This window comes from Solea solea, chromosome 2, assembly GCF_958295425.1.
Source record: "Solea solea chromosome 2, fSolSol10.1, whole genome shotgun sequence".
Lineage (NCBI taxonomy): Eukaryota > Metazoa > Chordata > Actinopteri > Pleuronectiformes > Soleidae > Solea > Solea solea.
The window spans coordinates 9,127,713-9,147,770 of record NC_081135.1 but is presented as its reverse complement, the minus strand read 5'-3'; the positions used below and the strand labels follow the sequence as shown (position 1 = coordinate 9,147,770).

Genomic DNA, 20,058 nt, shown 5'->3' with positions numbered 1-20,058 from the left:
AGTTACGTAGCGTTTTGTGCTATCGTAGTGGTTTCTGAAAGCTGAGAAGCTAATATGTGGTTATTACGGTAATTTCATTGCAACTGCAGTGCTTTTCTAAACAAATCGTTTTGTTTTTCTTCATTTTAAATTGTTAAAACAATACTTTAACATGCAGTACATTGTAAATAACTGCCAGATATTGGAAGTTATTCTGGAAAAATGGGCAAAAGCACTCTAATGGTTAAAACAACCTGAACCTGGTGAAAAGGTTTAACATATAATCTCACCTGCCACTTTACAAGGAACACAGGATGCCCAATAAAGCCGCTGTGTGTGAAAATCCCAGTAGATCAGCAGTTTCTGACACTTAAATCCCATTTGTTTCCCCATTCTGAGGCTGGGATTGAGCTTCAGCAGCTCATCTTCACCATGTCTACGTGTCTAAATGCATTATCCGTTTGGCAGGCTGTTGAACACGCACCAAACCAAGTGGCCGGTGAGCGTATATTATATTAGATTTTTTGTTAACATGGTTACAAAAATGCACATGGCACTCCCAGCCTTGTGTGCATCCTCTGCACACCAGATTGTGCATTAATACAACAAACCGATTTTAAACATGATTTTACTGACTTTTTTATTGAATATGCGAGTCTGTGGCAGACATGTCTGCTTCCCTAACAGTAAATTTAATTCAGATGTCGGAAGCTGATTCTAAGATTTGGTATCTGATCTATCCAGGGTTGTGTTAACCCTTAGAACACAGAGCGTTAGGCTACTTTTTTTTTATCCATTTCCCAATTCATGATAAAACGTACATACAGAGGCTATAAGAATATAGAATACAATATAGAAAGTCTTATATCCCCCTTTTCCAGCGCAACCTATAGGCAATCTGATGACATGATTTGTGTTTCCATTTTCACCAACTGTATAAACACACCTAAGCAAAAAGATTAGTACTCAAATCTTTAAAAATTGGATCGAATTTGTGAAATTTGGAAATGTGTCACATTTTAAAGTTTGCTTGGCTCCTTTTTTATGAACAAAAACAGAAGAAAAAGTGTCTATTGTGTGACTTCCGCGCAATTATCACGACTAAAAATATGCGATATACAATTAATCATAATTTGTTTCTCAGTTTTTACCAAAAAGTACTCCCATTTTTTAAAATTCTGATAGAATTTGTGAAGTTTGCTTGTCTATTTTGTCACTTCTGCAAGTATTTAAGAAAAATGTGTTATAAAATGGAATCGTAACTTTGACTCAAGAACACAGAAAAATGCAATTCGTGAAGTCTGAGTGTGTGACCTATAAACACACACACACCCAGGATGTCCATATAAGGAGTTGTGCATTATTCCCACTGCAATTTACCAAGGGTGCACCTGTGGCACAGATCTGCGCCACAAGAGCACTAAGGGTTAATGGATTGGAACACGCTAAGATGGAACCAATCAAAATGTGCTCAGCATTCTGCAGCGTGTCGTCCACCTCAGCCTGCCGAGCTCCTCAATGACAGCTGGGCTCTCCAGAATAAGCACTTCACCGCATCGATGAATGCACGATTGATTGATTCTGTTCTGACACGTGGGCTGGTGGGACAATTTGCAAAGAGCCAACAGTAATTATACCATTATCCCTCATCTGCCCGACTCATCAAAGAACCACGTGTGTAATAAAAATCAAGAAATAGCTTCTCACGACGACAGAAGTTGCCCGGGCGGCAGTTCACGTCCACCCTCGACAATTCCATTAATTCCATTGAATCGATGGACGATAGGTCTAATCCTTACTACAGGCTGGTACATCCTTATACTTATTTATTTGCAATAACAATTTTATTATGAAAACCAGATGTAGTCCTACTGCAGGTCCCATGTATTTTCAAGGCATATAATATGTCTCTGTTAAGATTTCCTCTCCTCTGGTAAGACTTCATAAGGGAACACTTGTCCTTAGAGGATATTTAATAATTACAGTCTGGTCAATTTAGTTTCAGTGCTTTTACCATGAATTTTACAGTATGAGTGCACTCCAAATTTAGGGGCGGCTGGTTTGACCATGAACGTGCGAGTACCAGCTGTAATAATATCGTGGTCAATTATGAGATACTTTCTGGTGATAATGACTTACTATCTCATAATGATGACTCACTATCTCATAATTATTAGAAACCTTCTTATTATTATAAGTTACTAATACATATTTGTAGTCACAAAGTTATACAGCCTTCCTCCATCTGACCACAGGCATCCTCTGCCATTTTGGCCATGTCTTTGCTCTCCTGGTTCACATTGCAACAGTTAAGAGTTTTAATTGGATTGCATCCGTTTGATGTTGCATGATGAGACAATAGGAAAAGTGAAGAGAGATGAGAACATTAGTGAAGGCCAGCTGCTTCCCCCCCCGCTTACAGCCTTAGTCTGTCCCAGATCACCGGGATCCTGTTGGCCATTTCATTACACACAAATGAAGCAGACCTGAGTCTAGCTTTCGTACAGCAAATTGCAAACAACATATTTTGCTAAAAGTTTTTTGTTTTTTTTCCTCCTCTGACTGGATGCAACATATTATTACCTTGCTTTTGTGGCAAATGTAGAAACGGCACCAGTTATTTGAGCATCATCACACAACACAACAGAACACCACAACCACTCCACCGTACCTTGGCACCACTTCTTCCATCCGTGCAATTATACATCTGTATAATTGCAGCTGTGCATTAAACCCGTGATACTACAATTTGCATGTGCAGCCTGTAGTAACATTTTGGATGTGCTGTGTTAAACTGAAATAGTTTTGGACCTGTTCCATTCCTGTTTTGTATTTTTTCTATTTCTCCATGTACCTCTTTGAATTTTTGCTGCTAAAATAGGTGCATTTCTCCATCTGGGAGAAATAAATTGTATCCTGGGATGGTTATATGAGCGCTACCCCAATACAACCACACAAAAACTATCCCTTTACAGCAGAGGTGTCAAACCCAAATGACCTGGGGGCCAATGAGTGTCTAATCTGGTCAAGAGGAGGCCGGTCTAGAGGAAAAATGTGGGAAAAGGCATAACTGTTCAATAGCAAGTGGACAAAATTAGCTTAAAATTACAACACAATATTCCACGTGACATGGCAATAAACATATTTATGATATTTCAAGGTTGTATTGTTGTATACTCCACAATAAATGGTGCAAATAGAGATATAAATCTAAAATTAAGCAAATAATAACATGGACAAGTGTAATTAAAACACCAAAAAAGTGTATGCATTGATATTTATTATAATATCCTGTCTATATTCTATCACCTCAGTCACACGCACTAAAGGAAGGGTTTCATGGTTACGTGATATATAAGTGGTGGGCCGCATGTGGCCCACGGGCCGCCAGTTTGACACCCCTGCTTTACAGCCTATAAGATAAACAGACAATGGAGCGTGTGGGGAAATCGAGAGATAAACAGGAGCCAAGAGCTCGTCTTACAATGTTGGACAAATGATAAAGAGCATTTCAAAGCGTCCATGCAGCTTTATGGCAGACGATGCCACACACACACACATGAACTTAATGTGTGATTCATTATTAATAGACAGCCATTTTTAGACATTTTGTGGAGGCACGTGTCGTGGTGTGGGATTTAGGAGTGGCCGTCTGTCCCCATGATCCTTTGCTGCCATCGCTTCTGAGTCACTCTGATGCAGAACCTTTTCCTCGTGCAAATCGTGAGGGGAGAAAACACTGTTGGCGGAGGCTGAGTGTGAGTTTTTGCAAGTTTTCTTCCAATGACAGATGTTGGGCAGCCTTCGCGGAGGTCATTACTGCTTTTCTCGACACTCGACTGCATATGTATTGAATGTGGAGATTTAACATTTTGTCCACCGAGGCTCCGGCTTCAGGGAGGGGAGTGCAATCAACTGGCTTAGCTGCCGAGGTATTTACCTGCATTTTAATTCAACGTCGGGCCAGGAAAGCTGATGATTTTTCTTTTTTTTTGCTGTAGCTGGTCAGAGCAGTTTAGTATGCCGTTCGCTTCCCACTCACAAACACCTCACCCTTCTTTCCCACAACCACACAAACATACGCAGTGCCCGCTCCCATTCGGTACACTACCTTGTCACCACGGCGATCGATGCGCCTCTGTAATGGCTGCCTGGAGAGCAGTGCACTTGAATGACAGTTCAGGGATGGCGGTTGAGTGATGGAACACTTGTTGCCAGTTTAATTAAATTCCATTCCAGTCTCTAGTATTCACATTTAGCAAACCCCCCACCACCTCCTTTTCCCCCCCCTAATCACTCCCCCAAACCCACACCCTGCTCCAACATTACCCACAGCAAAAACAACACGCCAATTAAAAGGCGCCGCTGCTTTATTTGCACACAAGAAATTAATATTTATCTCAGCTCCTATACGAGGCTCATTTACTGGATCGTATATTATGGATCAAACTATTTTCCGCTAATAAAAGAAAGTTTCTCTTCATTGCCATGAAGAGAATTTTTAATCATCAGCGGTTGCTTATGAAGGGGAGCTTTCCAAATGTCACTGAAGATTGTATGGAGACATCCACTGTGCCTCAGTAACCACAGATTACCATTAAAGATTCTAATTTTCCCCCCTGTCACTTCAGTTTTCAGTCAAAAGCTAATTTGCTTGGTTTGTTGCAAAGGGGATCGATGGATTGGATTGAATGGTGAAAAGGGGAGGCAGCGTGGGGTGATTTCCAGACAGGTTTACTGAATACAACATGCTTAGAGGGTGGACGTGACCGTCAGGGGAGGCACGCAGCAGCGGCAGCAGCAGCAGCAGCAGGAGCAGCACTCTTTGCTATTCACGTCTTGCTTTCCCTAACCAAGCACAACAACAACAATTCACAAAGGCCGAAAGAGTCGGGGAATTGAGCTTTAGCTGACGGGGAGCAAAATGTTTTGCAGATGCAATACAGTGTCTCCCAAAGTTTTCAAGTGCGAGGCTGCTGGAATTGATTGAGTCGATCTCTGCGACGAGAGTCGCCCCGGCTTCTGTTACAAAACGTGGGCTTTCATTGATTGAAATGAAAAGCCTTTTTTTTTTTCTTGCTTATTTTAACCATAAAAGAGTTAGAACTTTCAATATCTGGCAGTTATTTCCAATTAAATGCATGTCAAAATAGTGTCTTACCAATTTAAAATGAAGAAAAACACTGTACGTTGTACATGAACACCAGCTTTGGAGTGCTGAATTTGAAATTTGAACAGTATAAAACATATTTAAAATAGTATTTGTTTGAGTCTTTGTCTCAATGTGCAAAAACAGACCAAAAATGAAAACTAGGTAACAGCGTTTTTTCCCCACTTTTTGAGAACTGGTTTGAAAAGATAGAAAGGCAACAGGAACTACAAGCTGCACAGCATATCGAGCAGATGAGACCCACTCCCTACACGTTATCTGGTGTCCTGTGTCTCTAATAAAGTGGCCAATTACAGTGCAGCTCCACATATACTTCACACAAAAGGGTGGATTTACCTTTTCTACGCCGCCTCTCTTTAAGAAAAGCCATTTTCACCGCATAACTTTTAATGAACCGCTCCATGTTCCACATAACTCAACGCTCGGAGAGAAAAATGCTGCTGTTGCACTTTTTCTGCAAAACAGAAAACCAGTATTTTACAGAATACATAAATAAATATGTGTTTTAAATTCAAGTATTGCCCCTCACTGCAGTCACCTTCATTAAGTATTCAATTTAGAGTAACGGCAAACTGACAAGCACATACATCACTCACACACTCTGGTCAAACATCCACGCGTATCCAATTAAACATTCTATATGCGTTCCTTTTTTTTTTTTTTTTTTTAGAAAATACTGTGATATTTTTATTAAAAATGTTGCAGAAAAAGTTCATACAGGTGTCCAGCCAGAAATATCTCTATTATCACTTAAGGCAAAAACTGCAAAGAAATATAAGACAAACTGAGGAATTTAAAACTCTACATTAAAACCTGTGATATCTTGACAGGTTTAGGGACCAAATGGCAAGAATATATCTTTTTATAGAATTTACAAATGTAGCTTAAAATCTCCTGGATGTATTTCCATCTTTTTTTTTTGTATAGTAGGATGCAAAACAGAAAAAAAAAAGAGTTAATGGTAATTTTTGTTATAATTTTATGATAATTAATATCATTACTATTTACACATTCACTTGCTTTTTGCCCAAAATATCACAAGCGTGGCACAATACTTTACATATTGCTAGCATATGACTATTTGAAATATCTAACATATAATCCTTTACAAACATATCCAACTAATATTGATACAAAAAGAAATCTACCATTTTTATCTCTAAATAATACATTGCTGGTCACATTGTAAATGCTCAGACGGCGCTGAGATTGCAAGACAGATATATATTTCAAAAAGAAAGAAGGAAAAAGAAAGGGAAGCCCACAAAGAAAACTACGGCAAGCATAACAGGATGACGGCATGATGGCGAGGAGATCCAGTCACTTCTCGTTTCTCAGACGAGAACCCGTGTCTGAGGTTCTTTGAGTAAAGCTCTTCCTGGACATGCAATGTCTACACGAGTGGACACGAGAAGCAATGCACAAGACAGCAGACCGCATGTGATGGCCTGCAGGGGGCGCCACAGTGACGGCGAGCGACTCCTCCAGGATGGGATTGTGTTCGCATTTTGGTCGTCGTGTGAAAAAAGAATGAAACGCAGGTCGTGGCAAGAAAAAGGGGGAATGGAGAATATCGAAACATATTTACACGCACCTCGAAAAAGGAATGCAAGCGAGGAAGTGGAAACAAATTCAAAAAAAAAAAAAAGCAAGAAGATCTCAGGCAAAATGAAACCAACAGAAGAAGCGGTTTTTAATATCTCTCTTTTTTTTTCTTTTAAAATCCTGGAAATTTCCAACACACAACTATATATCTTTTTTTTTTCATTTTCATTTATTTTTTTATCTTATTTGTACAAAGTTTTCATAAATACATTTCAGGCTGGGGTGTAGAATTGTGTGCCCACGTCGGGTGTCCGATGATGCATGACGGGATTCATGAGAGGACGATGTTCCGGATGATCGATTTTGTTGCTTTTTCAACAAATGTTGCCACTGTTTGTGCATTTTTGGCACAAAAAACAAACAAAAAAAAAAAGTCATTTATTTTGTCACACAGTCAAGACACTGTTCATGGTTGTATTGTAGGAATATTCAACTGTTATCCCCCTGGTGGCCTTTTTGTTTTGGTAAAACTCCTCGAAAACTTTCCATGAAAATTAGCTCCAAATAGAGTTATTACTATATTAACATTCACTTTGAGTATTTTCATGAGTTCATGAGCGATTTAGACTTCTTGTTTTTTTGTTTTTTTTCTTAAGAAGGCATGGTAGCAAAATAGCATCTGCTGAGACTTTGGAGTCTGTGCTTTACACAGTCAGTCACTCATGTTTTCCTTGTGTGGTCAGTTGCTGCTTCCGCTCCTGTCCCGTCCCAGCAAAGCTATACCCGTGTGGTGGAGTGGCCGTGGGGTAAGTTGGTACTGTTCTGGCTGCCACCAAATGTATTGAAGTTGTGCAGAGGCTGCATGCCAGCCAGTGAGTTGGGGATCATGGTGATGGTGCTGGGCGTCATCAGCGGTATGTCATCGGGCGACCGGCGCAGGGTGAGGGTGTAGTCGGGCGGGCAAGCGAGGCGCAGCGCGTCGTGCGTCTGCAGCGGCTCGCACTCGTGGTGGTGCTCGTGCTCCAGCTGCTGCTGCTTCATCTGCAGAGACATGAGCTCCTCGCTCTGCAGGTGGGCCACGTCGTTGGCCGTGGACGGGGTGTTGGCCGGCGCCGAGTTGCGCTGCGGAGTGGGCACTCGCCGGTTGGTCTCGTGCCGCCGCTTGTCTTTCTTGTAGTAAAGCGCGGCAAAGGCAAGGATGTTCAGGAAGAGGAGCGAGGCCCCAACTGCGATGGTGACGCTCAGCTCAGTGGAGTAGTCCCGCTTGGTCTCGATGACCACGGTGGACTCTTCAGTCAGGTCGCCGCTCTTGCGCTGGTCCGTGCTTTGCTTGGTGTTGGCGGGCGGCACTCCTGGGTGGCGGGTGGTGGACGGCCAGTTGTTTTTGCCGGGAAATCGTTTGGTGTAAGGGTACGGGGTGGTGTCCTGAGGGGGGATCTTGGTGGTAGTGGATACATACTGGAAAAATTCATTTATGTTATGTAGATGCGGCACTAGTTCCAGCCAGAACGCGACCTTGGTGGCCCGGTAGTGGTCTCTGACTCGAGGTTTGAGGCCAATATGGAGGTAGAGCTGATCTTTGGGGTTATACTTGGTCCAGGCTACCTCCTCAAACCTGTTGGGCTTTGTATGAATGAACTTTGTGTCCTGTGGAACTGGCTGATTTGGATCCCTAGGGACACAAAGAGAGGAAAGAAGACATTTTATCACATATCTCTCCACATCCATGAGGAGACGGCAAACACGCTTTAATGGAACATGAAGTAACAGGAACGATGCTGAATATTACTTTTGCCATTCTTGACATAACGACCATGTTAACAACCATGTTTTATGTGACTTATGTGAATAAGCTTATCCTTCAAATTGTGTTGAAGAAGCATGATGATACAAAATCCATAATGACATTTTTTAGGAGTTGTTGATCTGCTGCTGTCCCCATCTGTAAGTTAAAATATGTTGTTTTGTGAGTTTAGTGTTTGAAATCCTTCATTTGAATTCACAGCAGTAGACTGGCGGCTCGCCGTCTACAAAATGCAGATTTTTCTCTATGGAATTTGGCGAGCAAACGCCAAACATTTAAAAGGCAGAGCCTGACAAAAAAAAAAAAGAAAAAAGAAGAATCTCATGTCCTTTAGATACCATTGACACGTTCCTGGTCTTCTGTGACATTTTTTAATATTCAGCGTTCCTCTGTGTTTTCCCCACTGTAGTCTGGAATACAGCTGCCTCTCTGGTGCCTTTGTGAGAATGATTTCATTAACTTTGTAAAGGTGAGTGGGAGTGAAGGCGTGAAAAAGAAAACAACCTTGGAGCTGACACTTTGTCTGTGTGTGTGTGTGTGTGTGTGTGGGTGTGTGGGTACATCGGAGTACTCAGAGGGAAGGACCGATCCTGAGTCACACATGAGAGAAACGATCAGTGACGATGTGCTGGCATCCTTGCATGTGCTTCACTGAAACGGCACAGTGTGCATTTAGTCAAATGCCCTGATTATTATATTATGTATAAAGTCTATAGAGTAAATCAGCATACATTTGCAGCACGTTACACAGGACTTGTTGCTCCCCTGCTGCCTCTGTTATTTTGTGACAAAAGGTGATTAAAAGGGACTTTGTTTGGGTTTAACAAAGTGACACAAACTTACCAAAAGGAGGCAGCAGGAGACCAGCAGGGCCCATTTCCCACTGAGCTAAAAACACTGACTCATAATGCTAACTCATGTACATCAGAGAAGCAAGAGAAGAACACGTGAGCAGGGGTAATAAAGTGAATCTATTTTTGAGATTCTCAGTGCAGGGGGGCGCACATACATAGTGTAGAGTACGTTAAAACACTTCAAATATACGGAACTATACATAGAAATAAGGTAGCTTGTTTGCTTTTTCAGCTCCTCTTAGGTTATGTTCCTATTCCAGATGAGATGCAGCACATTCCCAGTCTCTCTACTGCGTTGCAGGGGCCACTTATTATTTCTACATGGCCACATTAGGGAATCGTCTACACCTCACTGCCTGTCATAGTTCAAGCAATATGCCAGTAGTCTGCCAGTGAATTTGCAGAAATAATAAAAATATGCCATAAAGCAAAAAAAAAATGATGCTCATCACGGCCTCCCGTGCTCATTGATCTGCAAAATATATGCTTGGCTTGCATATGTCCCTATCACACCTCCAATCTGTTGAAAAGGTGGTGTAGGAAGGACAGGTGTAGGAAACTGAAAAATTCACAGATGCAAAATATGTCACCAGAGTGGTGGGAACAGATGCTTCCATGTGTGTGGATTAGCTGCGACGTGTTCAGGGTTAGCGTGTACTGTCTGACACCAGCCAGCCGAGCTGTAAATGTGTATTTAAATCTAACATCTTAAAGGGCGAGTCGAGGTGTTTTGAAAGTGGTCTCTTGAGGTTTTGGTAAAATCAAGTGAAAGATGTTCTTGAGAGATCATCTTCACATAACTGGTCAAAAGAAACAACCTGACGACAGAGTGACAATGGCTGTTGCTAGTGCACAACAAGGAATACTAAGAGAAATGCACACATACTCAGCCAAAAACAAAGCCACAGCCAAACACTATCACATTCCGTGTGCATCCAAAGCCCCCCTCATCTCTCGTCTGCGCGGCATCAGGAAAAGTTTCAAAGCATCAACATGTCAAGATTCACAACGGGAGGCTAAGCGAAACTCGCCATTATGAATCTGCTTTTATTAGAAAGCGGCGAGGGAAAGGAGCTTTCCTGCAAATGTATATCCCATAAGGCCGCTCACTCCCCAATGATGAGGAATCCACTGGATGGGAGTCAAACTGCCGAACTGCCTGCAGCTTCTGAAGCTGATCAAGCTGGTTTATTTTCCCACTCTAAAGTGAATTTCCAGTGTGACTGGGCTGCAAACACCGATGCCTAATCTCAAGGTGCGTGAAACAAAAACATGATCCAAATTTGCACAGCAAACAAATCCTCTCATCAAATCACCGCACAGCACTGACACAGCAGCAGCGGCGGCGACGAGATATGATTTATTATTATTAACCTCACTTGATCCCCTCCACTCATATGTTAATCATTAAAACTGTTATCATAAAAAAAAAAAAAAGATATCTTTTTGTGGCACTGGCTTCAAAATATGTGTTTGGACTAAGTATTAGAGTCGTTTATTTTTGAGAGAGAGAGAGAGATTAAAACAAGATGATAAGAGCAATTTTCCGAGAGCTCTCATTTATTTATTTTTAGAAAACCTCCGAGAATGAACTTGCGTGACTGTTTTATGGACTTGATTAAGGATTGCATGGCAGGAAAGAGCTGTTGAATGTGGTCTTGAGAGGAGTCATTTCCAGGAACAATGTTGCCACACAAGAAAATATGACCAAATATAGAGCTTTGTAAACGTAACTTAGTGTTTGTCCGAAATACTCCATCCCAGAACCTTAAGTCCAAAGATGTAGGTCTGCTGACTATTCGTCATACCGACCTGAAAACCTAAAGCCATCTTTAACTCTGTAAACCAACCTTAAAAGGTACAATATGACGCCAGATTTTTTTGGTACTGTATTTCATGTTTGTTTTTTTTCATTTCATGTTCCCAGAGCAACAATATCCCAGTATTATTTCATTATTTCAACTGGAGGGAGTGCGGTATTTCCCATGACTTTATGAGCAGATAAGGTGAACCACTGATTCATGCAAAGACAACAAGTACTCGATGATAACGGTCTGATATAAAGATGAGAACAATTTTTTTAATGGTTTCCAAGGAGATTATGGATGATTGCGTGTGTTTGGGTCTCTGTGGTGAACGTTTGGATTCAGATTCTCAGACAAATGAAATAAAGAAAACACACGACTGTGAGTAAGGAAAAAAGGAGCACTCACCCTGTTTTCGCAAAGTTAGTCCAGTAGGTCATGACGACAGCGCTCAGCATCACGTCATTCTTGGAGAAGTTGCAGTTGAAGAGGTCTGTGGGGCCGATCATTGGGATTCCAAACACATACGGCACTTCGTCGCCGTGGGCTGAGTCGGCCCAACTGGGCTTCATGTCGCTCTGACAGTGGTGGTAGAAGGCGTAGAAGTAGGTGGGTGACCCGTACTGGGCGTGGAGGTCGGCTGTGGCCACTGCCGGCGCCACCCACTGGTGGTCTGTGAACAGAGCCACCAGCGTCTTGCGTCGGGTCTCCGGGTTCTCCTTGTCTGCCCAGTCTGTGTACATGAATTTGATGGTCTCGCGCAGCGTGTCCTTCCCCTCTGGGTATCCGTACAGATGATCCACAAAGTCTGACACCGCAAAGTCAAAATCATTGGCGGACACGCCGTCCTCGCTGTCCACGATGCCGTCGACGAACTTAAAACCCTCCCCCTGGTTGACCCCCAGCATGATGTCGTAGTTGAGGAACTCCCCTTGCTCCATGAGGATCTGCGGGTCATCTGGGATCACGTCGCCGTCGATGACGGGCCCGAAGGCGATGTGGTACTTGGCGGGTGTGATGTACTGCTCGATCAGCTCCTTGTAGTTTTTGTTCTGCAAACACTCCACCAGGTCGATGGTGTCCAGCATGTTGCAGCCCACCTTCTCAGCCAGAGCTCGAGTGTACTTGGCGGGCTGGTAGTTCACCGCCCAGCTGGACAACGCTGTGCCGCTCTGGATGATGGCTTTCTGGAACAGATCTGAGATGGGAGCTGGTGTTAGAGCTCGCACACACGGAATACTGACAGCAGAAACTCAAGTGTTTAATGTGCAGTGGGAAACGGCAAAAGAGATTTTGGTTAAATGCAAAAAAAATGAACAATGAGAACCTTTACTTTTCTGCCTGAACAGACTGAGCTCCGACACGCAAACCTGAGGATGTATTGACAGCAGTATTGTACTGATTAAGTCTCTATGAGCACATATGAGCTTGTGATTGAACTGTAACATTACTGGACGTTTACATGGAATGACAGGAAAACAACTTGGAAATAAAAGACAAAGAAAAGGAGTTGAGTTGTTTAACGAAAGAAAGCAGAGGGAGGTTTACACCAAGCTGAAAATCAGATTTTAGCCACTAAAGAAAAGGTTCATCTGATGAAATCTCTGATAAACCTGGAGAATATCAGTGTTTTTAGATCATGGGGACACGGAAGCTTTTCCACTGCTGCCTCATTTGGTAACTTTTGTGTTTTCTCAAAAATAACACATTTGAAGGTACTGGTGGAGGCAGCAGTGGATCATCTTTTCCTGTGCAGTGTCATGTAAAAACACAGGTTTTTCATTTGGAAAAGGCTGTCTAGATTCTTAGGATATTGAAGACTTAAGCTGGCGTGAATTTTTAAGTGGCTAACAACCTGAATGGTATTTCCAGGTTGAAATATCATTCGTTTTTAATCATTCTGAACTGCTCTTCCCTTTCATAACTGCATAAACACATTTGCAGGTTGTTTCTAATACGTGGATATGAAGTGCACCGAGCTAAATCTCGAGTCAAAGAGTTTAAGGACTTGAGCCTGATAAGCAGTGTGTTTGTTGACTCTTTCTAATGATGTCTGCCCATCTGAGCATTATCTAATTGTACAGTGAGCCATTTCTTTCCCCCCTTGTACAAGATGAAGAAAAACGACACAGACCTAATAACTGCGACACAAGACCAAAGGGGGAATAAGTACAGACAAGATAATAAAGCAGATTTAAGTGGGAAGGTGCATTTTGTATTTGTCCCACACAAAGAGAAAAATAGCCCAACAACTGCAGGAGGCCTTTTTATTTTAGAATTCAGTCCCCCACATCCAACACTTTTTTTTTTCTTTTCTTTTCTCTCTGACAAATGGGTCAGGCAGTTTCCCTTTACCTGTTGTATGCCTTTTGATTTGCAAAGAGCTATTTGTCTGTGAAAAGCAGGAGCTCAGCGAGAGGCAGAAAATACCACAATAATCGTTTTTTTGGCCGGTCTTTTTTTTTTTTAAAAAGATCCTCCGTTAATAATGTACGTCAATAAATGCGGCATGATAACCCAGACTCTGTTCACATCTACTTTTTATTCTCCTTTAAAGCAGGCGGGGAAAGAAATGTGGAGAGAGTGAAACACGCAGACTTGAATAAACACATACATTGGTTTACGATTCCACGTGTGTTGATCAAAATGATGTAATAATTGATCTGATAAGTAGCAGCAACAAATGTCGTGAAATTAAACTTTTGATTTATCGCTTGCCAAATACTGTGCCCACATGCATCTGCACTGTGAAGTATGAAGTACTTTGTCTGATCTTTTAAAACACATTTTTACTCTTTAGCTTTCGACCCAGTATGAGACATCGTTTTTTATCTTTTTATCGTTTTATTGTATGACTTGTTTATTTGTGTTGTTTTAATACTTTCTACAGTATTTTATTGTTTTATTGTTAGTTCTTAGGTCTATTAGGTCCCACGTTTTTATATTTTACTTGTTTGATTTATCTCTGATGTACAGCACTTTGTTTCAGCTGTTGTTGTTTTTAAAGTGCTTTACAAATAAAGTTGGATTGGATTGGATTTGTGTCTGTTATTTATCTAGTTTTTTTTCCCCCCGGCTAGAGCCTGAAGTGAGTGTCACTTTGTAAACTACTCACTCCCTGCACCAAAGTCCATTAAGAAAACAGGCGATTTCACGTCTTGGATATTGTTAATCCAATGTTGCCTCCATTAGTAGGTACAAACGTGTTACTTTGTGACTTTGTTGTTTGAAATCCTGAGTTTGGGTTTACCACAGTGACACGAACTTTGCACTTTGGTGTGGGAGAGCGAGCGACACACAAAGTTAACCGTCAAGTTTGAAAAAGCTGTCTAACATGAAGATAAAGGGAGAGAAACAACAACAACACGCCAGAAATCATTACCAATCATTCCATTCTTTTATGTGAAGCATGTATCAAGCACGGCAGTAAATAGTGATTAAAAGGCTCTCTTGCGTGTGAGTGCATCTGTGTTTCTCCCCCCCCATCATGCCTGCGAGTGAGAACACGTACCTTCCGAGTAATGCGAGAGTGTGAGCAGGCTGACGCACGACGCTCCAGCGCCAGAGCCAAAAATGGTCACTCTCTTCGGGTCTCCTTTGAAGGCCTGGATGTTTTCTTTGATCCACCTGAGAGCGTGAATTTGATCCAGCAGGCCGTAGTTGCCCTTGGCTGCCTGGTCGCCTGTGCTTAGAAACCCTGCGTTACCGAAAACAAACAAGACAAGAAATGATGTCAATTTTGCTTCAGAGGGAATTTTCAACATTTATTGAATGAAGGCTTGAGGGTTAAGCTCAGTGCAGAGACTATTCTATTCTCCTGTTGTCTCAGTGTCTGGAATCCCCCTAATCTGCATTCATCAGTGTTCAAGTGGCATAAATTGGTGAAATAAAGAGGAGATCATGGCTCTCATCTGAATTAATCTGGCTGGTCTGCTGTCTTTTGTTTTTTTTAGGAAAACAGCAGGTAGTATAGTGTATTACCATTATTACATCAGAGATGTGCTTGCATATTCAGAAATGGCATATTACTGAGCTTTTTTGAGCTGATCCCAACAAATAGTGTTGAGGTTATCACAGAAAATGACTGAAACACTAAGGGAGTGCATATCAAAGCCACACAGGAACATTATATTTGAACCTGGATTCAAAAGATGAAAGTTTAAACACATGTAAAGATGCAAACTGCACTTTAAGCTGGGGTACACATTGTATTTTTCTCCCGACTGATCAATATTTGTATAATAACCTTTTAGCATAATGTAAATGGATTGATTTCTAAAGCTCCCATCGACTCTGTTGCCAGCCTAAGGGGAGTTTGGCTGCTTGCTAAAGACTTTGACCAATCTCCTGTTGGCTGTCATGCACGAAAGTCTCTCTGGTGGAAAGACTACAAAGTGCAGCATCAGCAATGGCTGCCTTCACAGACAAGAAACACGATGAAGTGTGTCAACGGTAGGAGAGAGTCTCAGAGATGAACGGATTGCCTCAGGTCAAATGTTGTTTATGAAATTAGTGTCTCTGATCTTCTGGTGAGAGACTAAGAACCAACTTCTGCACCAATAGAACACACAGCATATCATATCAGAACATAAAGTGTCAGCCTTTACTTTTCCTCATCTGTTCATGTGTGCGAGTGCCAAGCATGTGCAGAAAACTTGAGCCTCCGTTTAGAAGGCAGAGCGTTTAGAGAGAGGCCTTTATCATCCTAGCAGATCAGACTCAGCAATCAACCATGTTTCTATAATCCTGCATACAGCAGCAACGATAAGATGTTGAAATATGAACAAGCATTCAAGAAGACAGGAAATGTGGGGAAAAAAAATGGACAGTAGATCTGATTTAACAAAACAAATGTATCTGCCAGAAACTGTATTCCCTGCCGCACCGAAAACCGCCTGAATGCATCTCCATGAGAACTCAGGACAATACCAATAATCTTGGTCCTTGCAGAGCACAAGCTCTGCAGCCTTAAGCTCCAGCACCACACAAAAAGCCAAGTGAGAGGGTCTTTTAATTTGATTTCACCCATGGCTCCGGAAATCGTCGGCCAGCAGAGACCCTTCCACTCAAGTGCCAGACCCGTCGTCAGCTCCACATCCAGAACTTGTTGACAAATTAGCGAATGCGCCTAAACCCATTAAGTGGCTTTCTGAATGATGCCACTGGGGGGGGGGGGGGGGGGGGGGGGGGGGTGGTATATGGTGGCTCCTCCATGCCAGACTCAAGAGCTGAGCGGCCAAAACCTGGAAGCAACAGCCCGTCTCTGTGAGCAGAGGAAGGCTGAGGCAGTCTAAATGACAAATAGGATGAGGGCAGCTGGGTAAGAAAGGAGGAAAAATGGGAGAAGTAGCCTGTGGCTGTTTGATAGAGAGCAGATCCAGTCTGTCATGGGGAGGTGGAGGCGATGATAGAGGGCAGGGGTGTGGGGGTGGGGGGGGGGGGGCTTTTACAAGGCCCCTGGCAGCATCAGACACCCTGTAAAATGACCAACAGGCCCCTGGCACTGCTCTCTTCTTTTCACTCCACCTATCCCTCCCCTCACCGTCTCTCTCATTCTTCATCTGCTCCCCCTCCTCCTCCATGCCCCCCCCCCCCCCCCCCCCCCCCCCCATCTCCTCTCAAACCTGACCACAAAGCAGGCGAGGAGAGATGCGCGCCCTCCAGGTGCTCCCCGGGATGTGTGAGGATTAGTCAAAGCTTCATTTCAAGCCCAGCATTCCAAAAATAGGGCGCATGCTAAATTCTATCGCCCAGAGATGCATTGTGGACAAACACCCCGAGAACAGACGTATCTGAAACCAAAGAGACTTCAGACTAGAAATGAGTAGTGACAGTTAGTTAGTGACGGAAAAGGCACTTCTTTTTGGCGAACTGAATCATCAGAATTTGCTCCTTTTGTTGATGTGTTCACCGAATCGTTCAGTGCTTCCTGTGCTATTATATATATATCACTCAGGGCACACGTTCAGTGTACATATCGGTGAATGAATCACCTAATGCACCAGTGTGTTTTCGGGGCTGTTTAAGTCTTTTTAACTGCATTGTTCTTGGATTTGCTGAGGCTGATACTGGCGGTTTACGTTCATGTGTACTCGTATAGGCCGATTCATTCACAGCACATGTAGCAGGGCATACCGTACACACCGTTCCCTTGCTGAATGGGTTGTGTTTTGGCTCACAGTCGCCGGGCTTTCAGGAGTGCTGAAGTTAAATACACCAGATTCCTCTGTTAAATATTGAGATTTTAGAAATGTCCTCGCTAAATGCTGGAGATTAACGCACGTCTTCCGGATTTTTAACTGCTCCACACTTATTTCGCTGTCGTTTTTGTATTTTCTGAGGCCGATTCTGGCAGTTTAAGCTGCTGAATGTCACTCAGTGTGGTACGAGCAGGCTCCGTTCACTGATTCATTCACAGTATATTCAGTGATTGCACCAGTGCACACGTCGTTCCCTCGCAGCGAGAGGACCTGAGGGGTCTCAGTTCGCTGTATTTGTCACATTGTAGGTTTCACCATGCAGTGGAAACTATGCTACTTTACTCCATTTATTTCTTAGTTCCCCGAATTATCCGGTTGTCATTTAAAAGTGTCCACTCTCGTCCTGCTCTCCTCACACTCTCTACACTGTCCTCTCATTAATTTCAGGGACCGCCTGGTTTCTCTACGTAAAAGACTGCTGGACAGTATCAAATTAGTAAATAAATGACGGGTTACCGTCTTAACACTGCGTTTTCTTGAGATACGCAGATTGAAGTTCATTGGTGGAGCGTAAAAAAAGATTATTGATATCAGATAAAGTGAATAAAGAAAGATTACAGATGAAATATAGGCAGTTCATGTACATAGACAGTCACCGCACAACCACACCTCGTGAAAAACATCCCTATCAAATGAGCAACAAGCCTCTGAAATTAGACTCACTCTTCTTGAAGACGAAGATGTAAAATCATGACATATAAATGTGCTAAATGTTAAATTGCTTTGATTTCTTTTTTATATTCAGAGAGGCGGTCTGTGACGCAGTGTGGCTCGAGCTGGTGCTCTGACGACAATTCATTCTACTGACAAGGTCATTATTTCAAAAGACTGACAAAGCCAGAAAAACACTCTTAATGGTTCACATTCAAAACTCATTTGATGAAAATGATGTCTGCCCTTCAAGGTAGCGTTTTAACGAAATGGTTTTCACAGGTTCACTTTACATCGACATACAGCCGCTTGCATAATGTCTTGCAGTAATAACACTTGGACTTGCTTTGCTTTCAAAGAGATCTTGAAATGAAACTCTTTGTGCTTTCCCAGAGAAAGGACTTTGTCGTTTGTATTTTGGTGAAAGGATGCAGCGCCTCGAGCCTCGTATACAAAAAACAAGTTCACTTAAGGACGCGCCAGCTTTATATTCTTTTTCAGAAAGCACATCAGTTACCTCTAACGTTCAATGTCTTTCTCTTTCAGCTTGGATTCATAAGTAAATATGAATTCTGCATCCAATTCGCTTACATTTCAAAGTCGTCTCCAATCTAAACAGTGACAAATACCGTTTACGATCTGTATCTGTATATTATAATATTGCATAGTATATTATAGTTGAAATGGCAAAAACAAATCAATCCAAATACGTTGCTCATGACAACTGTGTTTTTTCTTGACTGACCTACATTAAGCTCTCAGTCCCTGTCAAGGCAGCATTAATACACAGGTAGGTGTGGGGGTGCAGAGCGGGGATTATTATTGCTTTCCTCCCAGAGCAGTGGGAGCACTGCTGATGATGGAGCGCTTCCTCTGGGCTCAGTGAGAGATCACAATGTCACCAACAACACGGCAAAAACCCTTATCTGTGAACAACAATGAGATCCTCTCTCAGATAGTGAACCGAATTATTATGGCTGTGTCACATCTTCTGTCTCGGGCTTTTCAAGTTATTCCCCCCCCCCCGGTTGGACACTTTGATCCGTCATGCAGACAAAACACAGCAAACTGATCGGTCGATTTTCTCTGACAAATTAGAATACGGGACACAAATGTGTATGTGGGGTATTAAAATTCATCGGGGTATTGTAATAATGTCAATACAGACGTTTACCACAGTCCTGAGATTTATGCCCGAAGCTTGGCAGGAATATATGTGACATTCATAAACAAGATTGACATGTATATGTTCGGTATATAGTGGAGAGTGACGTGTATATGCTATATCACTGTGATCCCACTATATCCAAACAAAACATTATTCTGTCACACACTACAGTTTACTGTCATAAACGCGTGAAAACTCCTTTCCTCAAGGACATACCACAACGTGCTTGATGTTTCTTGTTAGAAAAATAAAGAATAATATCACATAAAGGCTGCTCATAGAGAATACGGACATATTAGACGATAGAGCAGTGACAAGAACTAGCTTGAGACACGGACGCTCACGGTCAAACCTGCTCCCAATGAGTAAAACAAGGTTCATCTAATACAATCTAAACCTGGTATCTTATATTGTAATATGAAGTATATGATATGTTTAATACTTTACCAGTGGCTTGAAACTGCAACACTAATTCCACACTTTTTAGACCCACCTGTAGGGGGACGGGACCTCATTCCCAGAATGTAAACAGTGTCCGCCATCTTTGCTAACAGCTACGCTAACAGGACCAAGTGTCTATGGTTGGGAAGCACAATTTTTCAAAACTACTACCCCTATTCTAGTAATACAAAGTGGTGAAATATTCCTTTCACCATTCACTCTCTTGCACCAAAGTCCATAAAGAAAAACAGTGTTTTTAGTTCACAGGGGACACAGGAGCGGCTGGTTAACTGCCACCTCATTTGGTAAGTTTGCGTGACCTATTTAAATCAAAGTAAAGAATTTCAAACACCAAACTCACAAAGTAAGACGTGTTATCTC

At 42.3% G+C, this 20,058-nt stretch overlaps 1 protein-coding gene across 3 annotated transcripts in view; it reads right to left on the bottom strand.

Moving 5' to 3' along the window:
* Positions 1 to 5,816: 5,816 nt before the first annotated feature.
* nlgn4xa (neuroligin 4 X-linked a) overlaps positions 5,817 to 20,058 on the bottom strand; it is a 94,138-nt gene continuing 79,896 nt past the window's right edge. For all 3 annotated transcript variants that reach the window (XM_058622883.1, XM_058622882.1, XM_058622884.1), the window contains 3 exons: positions 14,669 to 14,854; positions 11,566 to 12,355; positions 5,817 to 8,366 (listed from right to left, as the gene is read on the bottom strand). In XM_058622883.1, the coding sequence (XP_058478866.1) occupies positions 7,472 to 8,366; positions 11,566 to 12,355; positions 14,669 to 14,854 (1,871 nt within the window). In that variant the 3' untranslated portion in view covers positions 5,817 to 7,471. The remainder of the gene's footprint in view (positions 8,367 to 11,565; positions 12,356 to 14,668; positions 14,855 to 20,058) is intronic.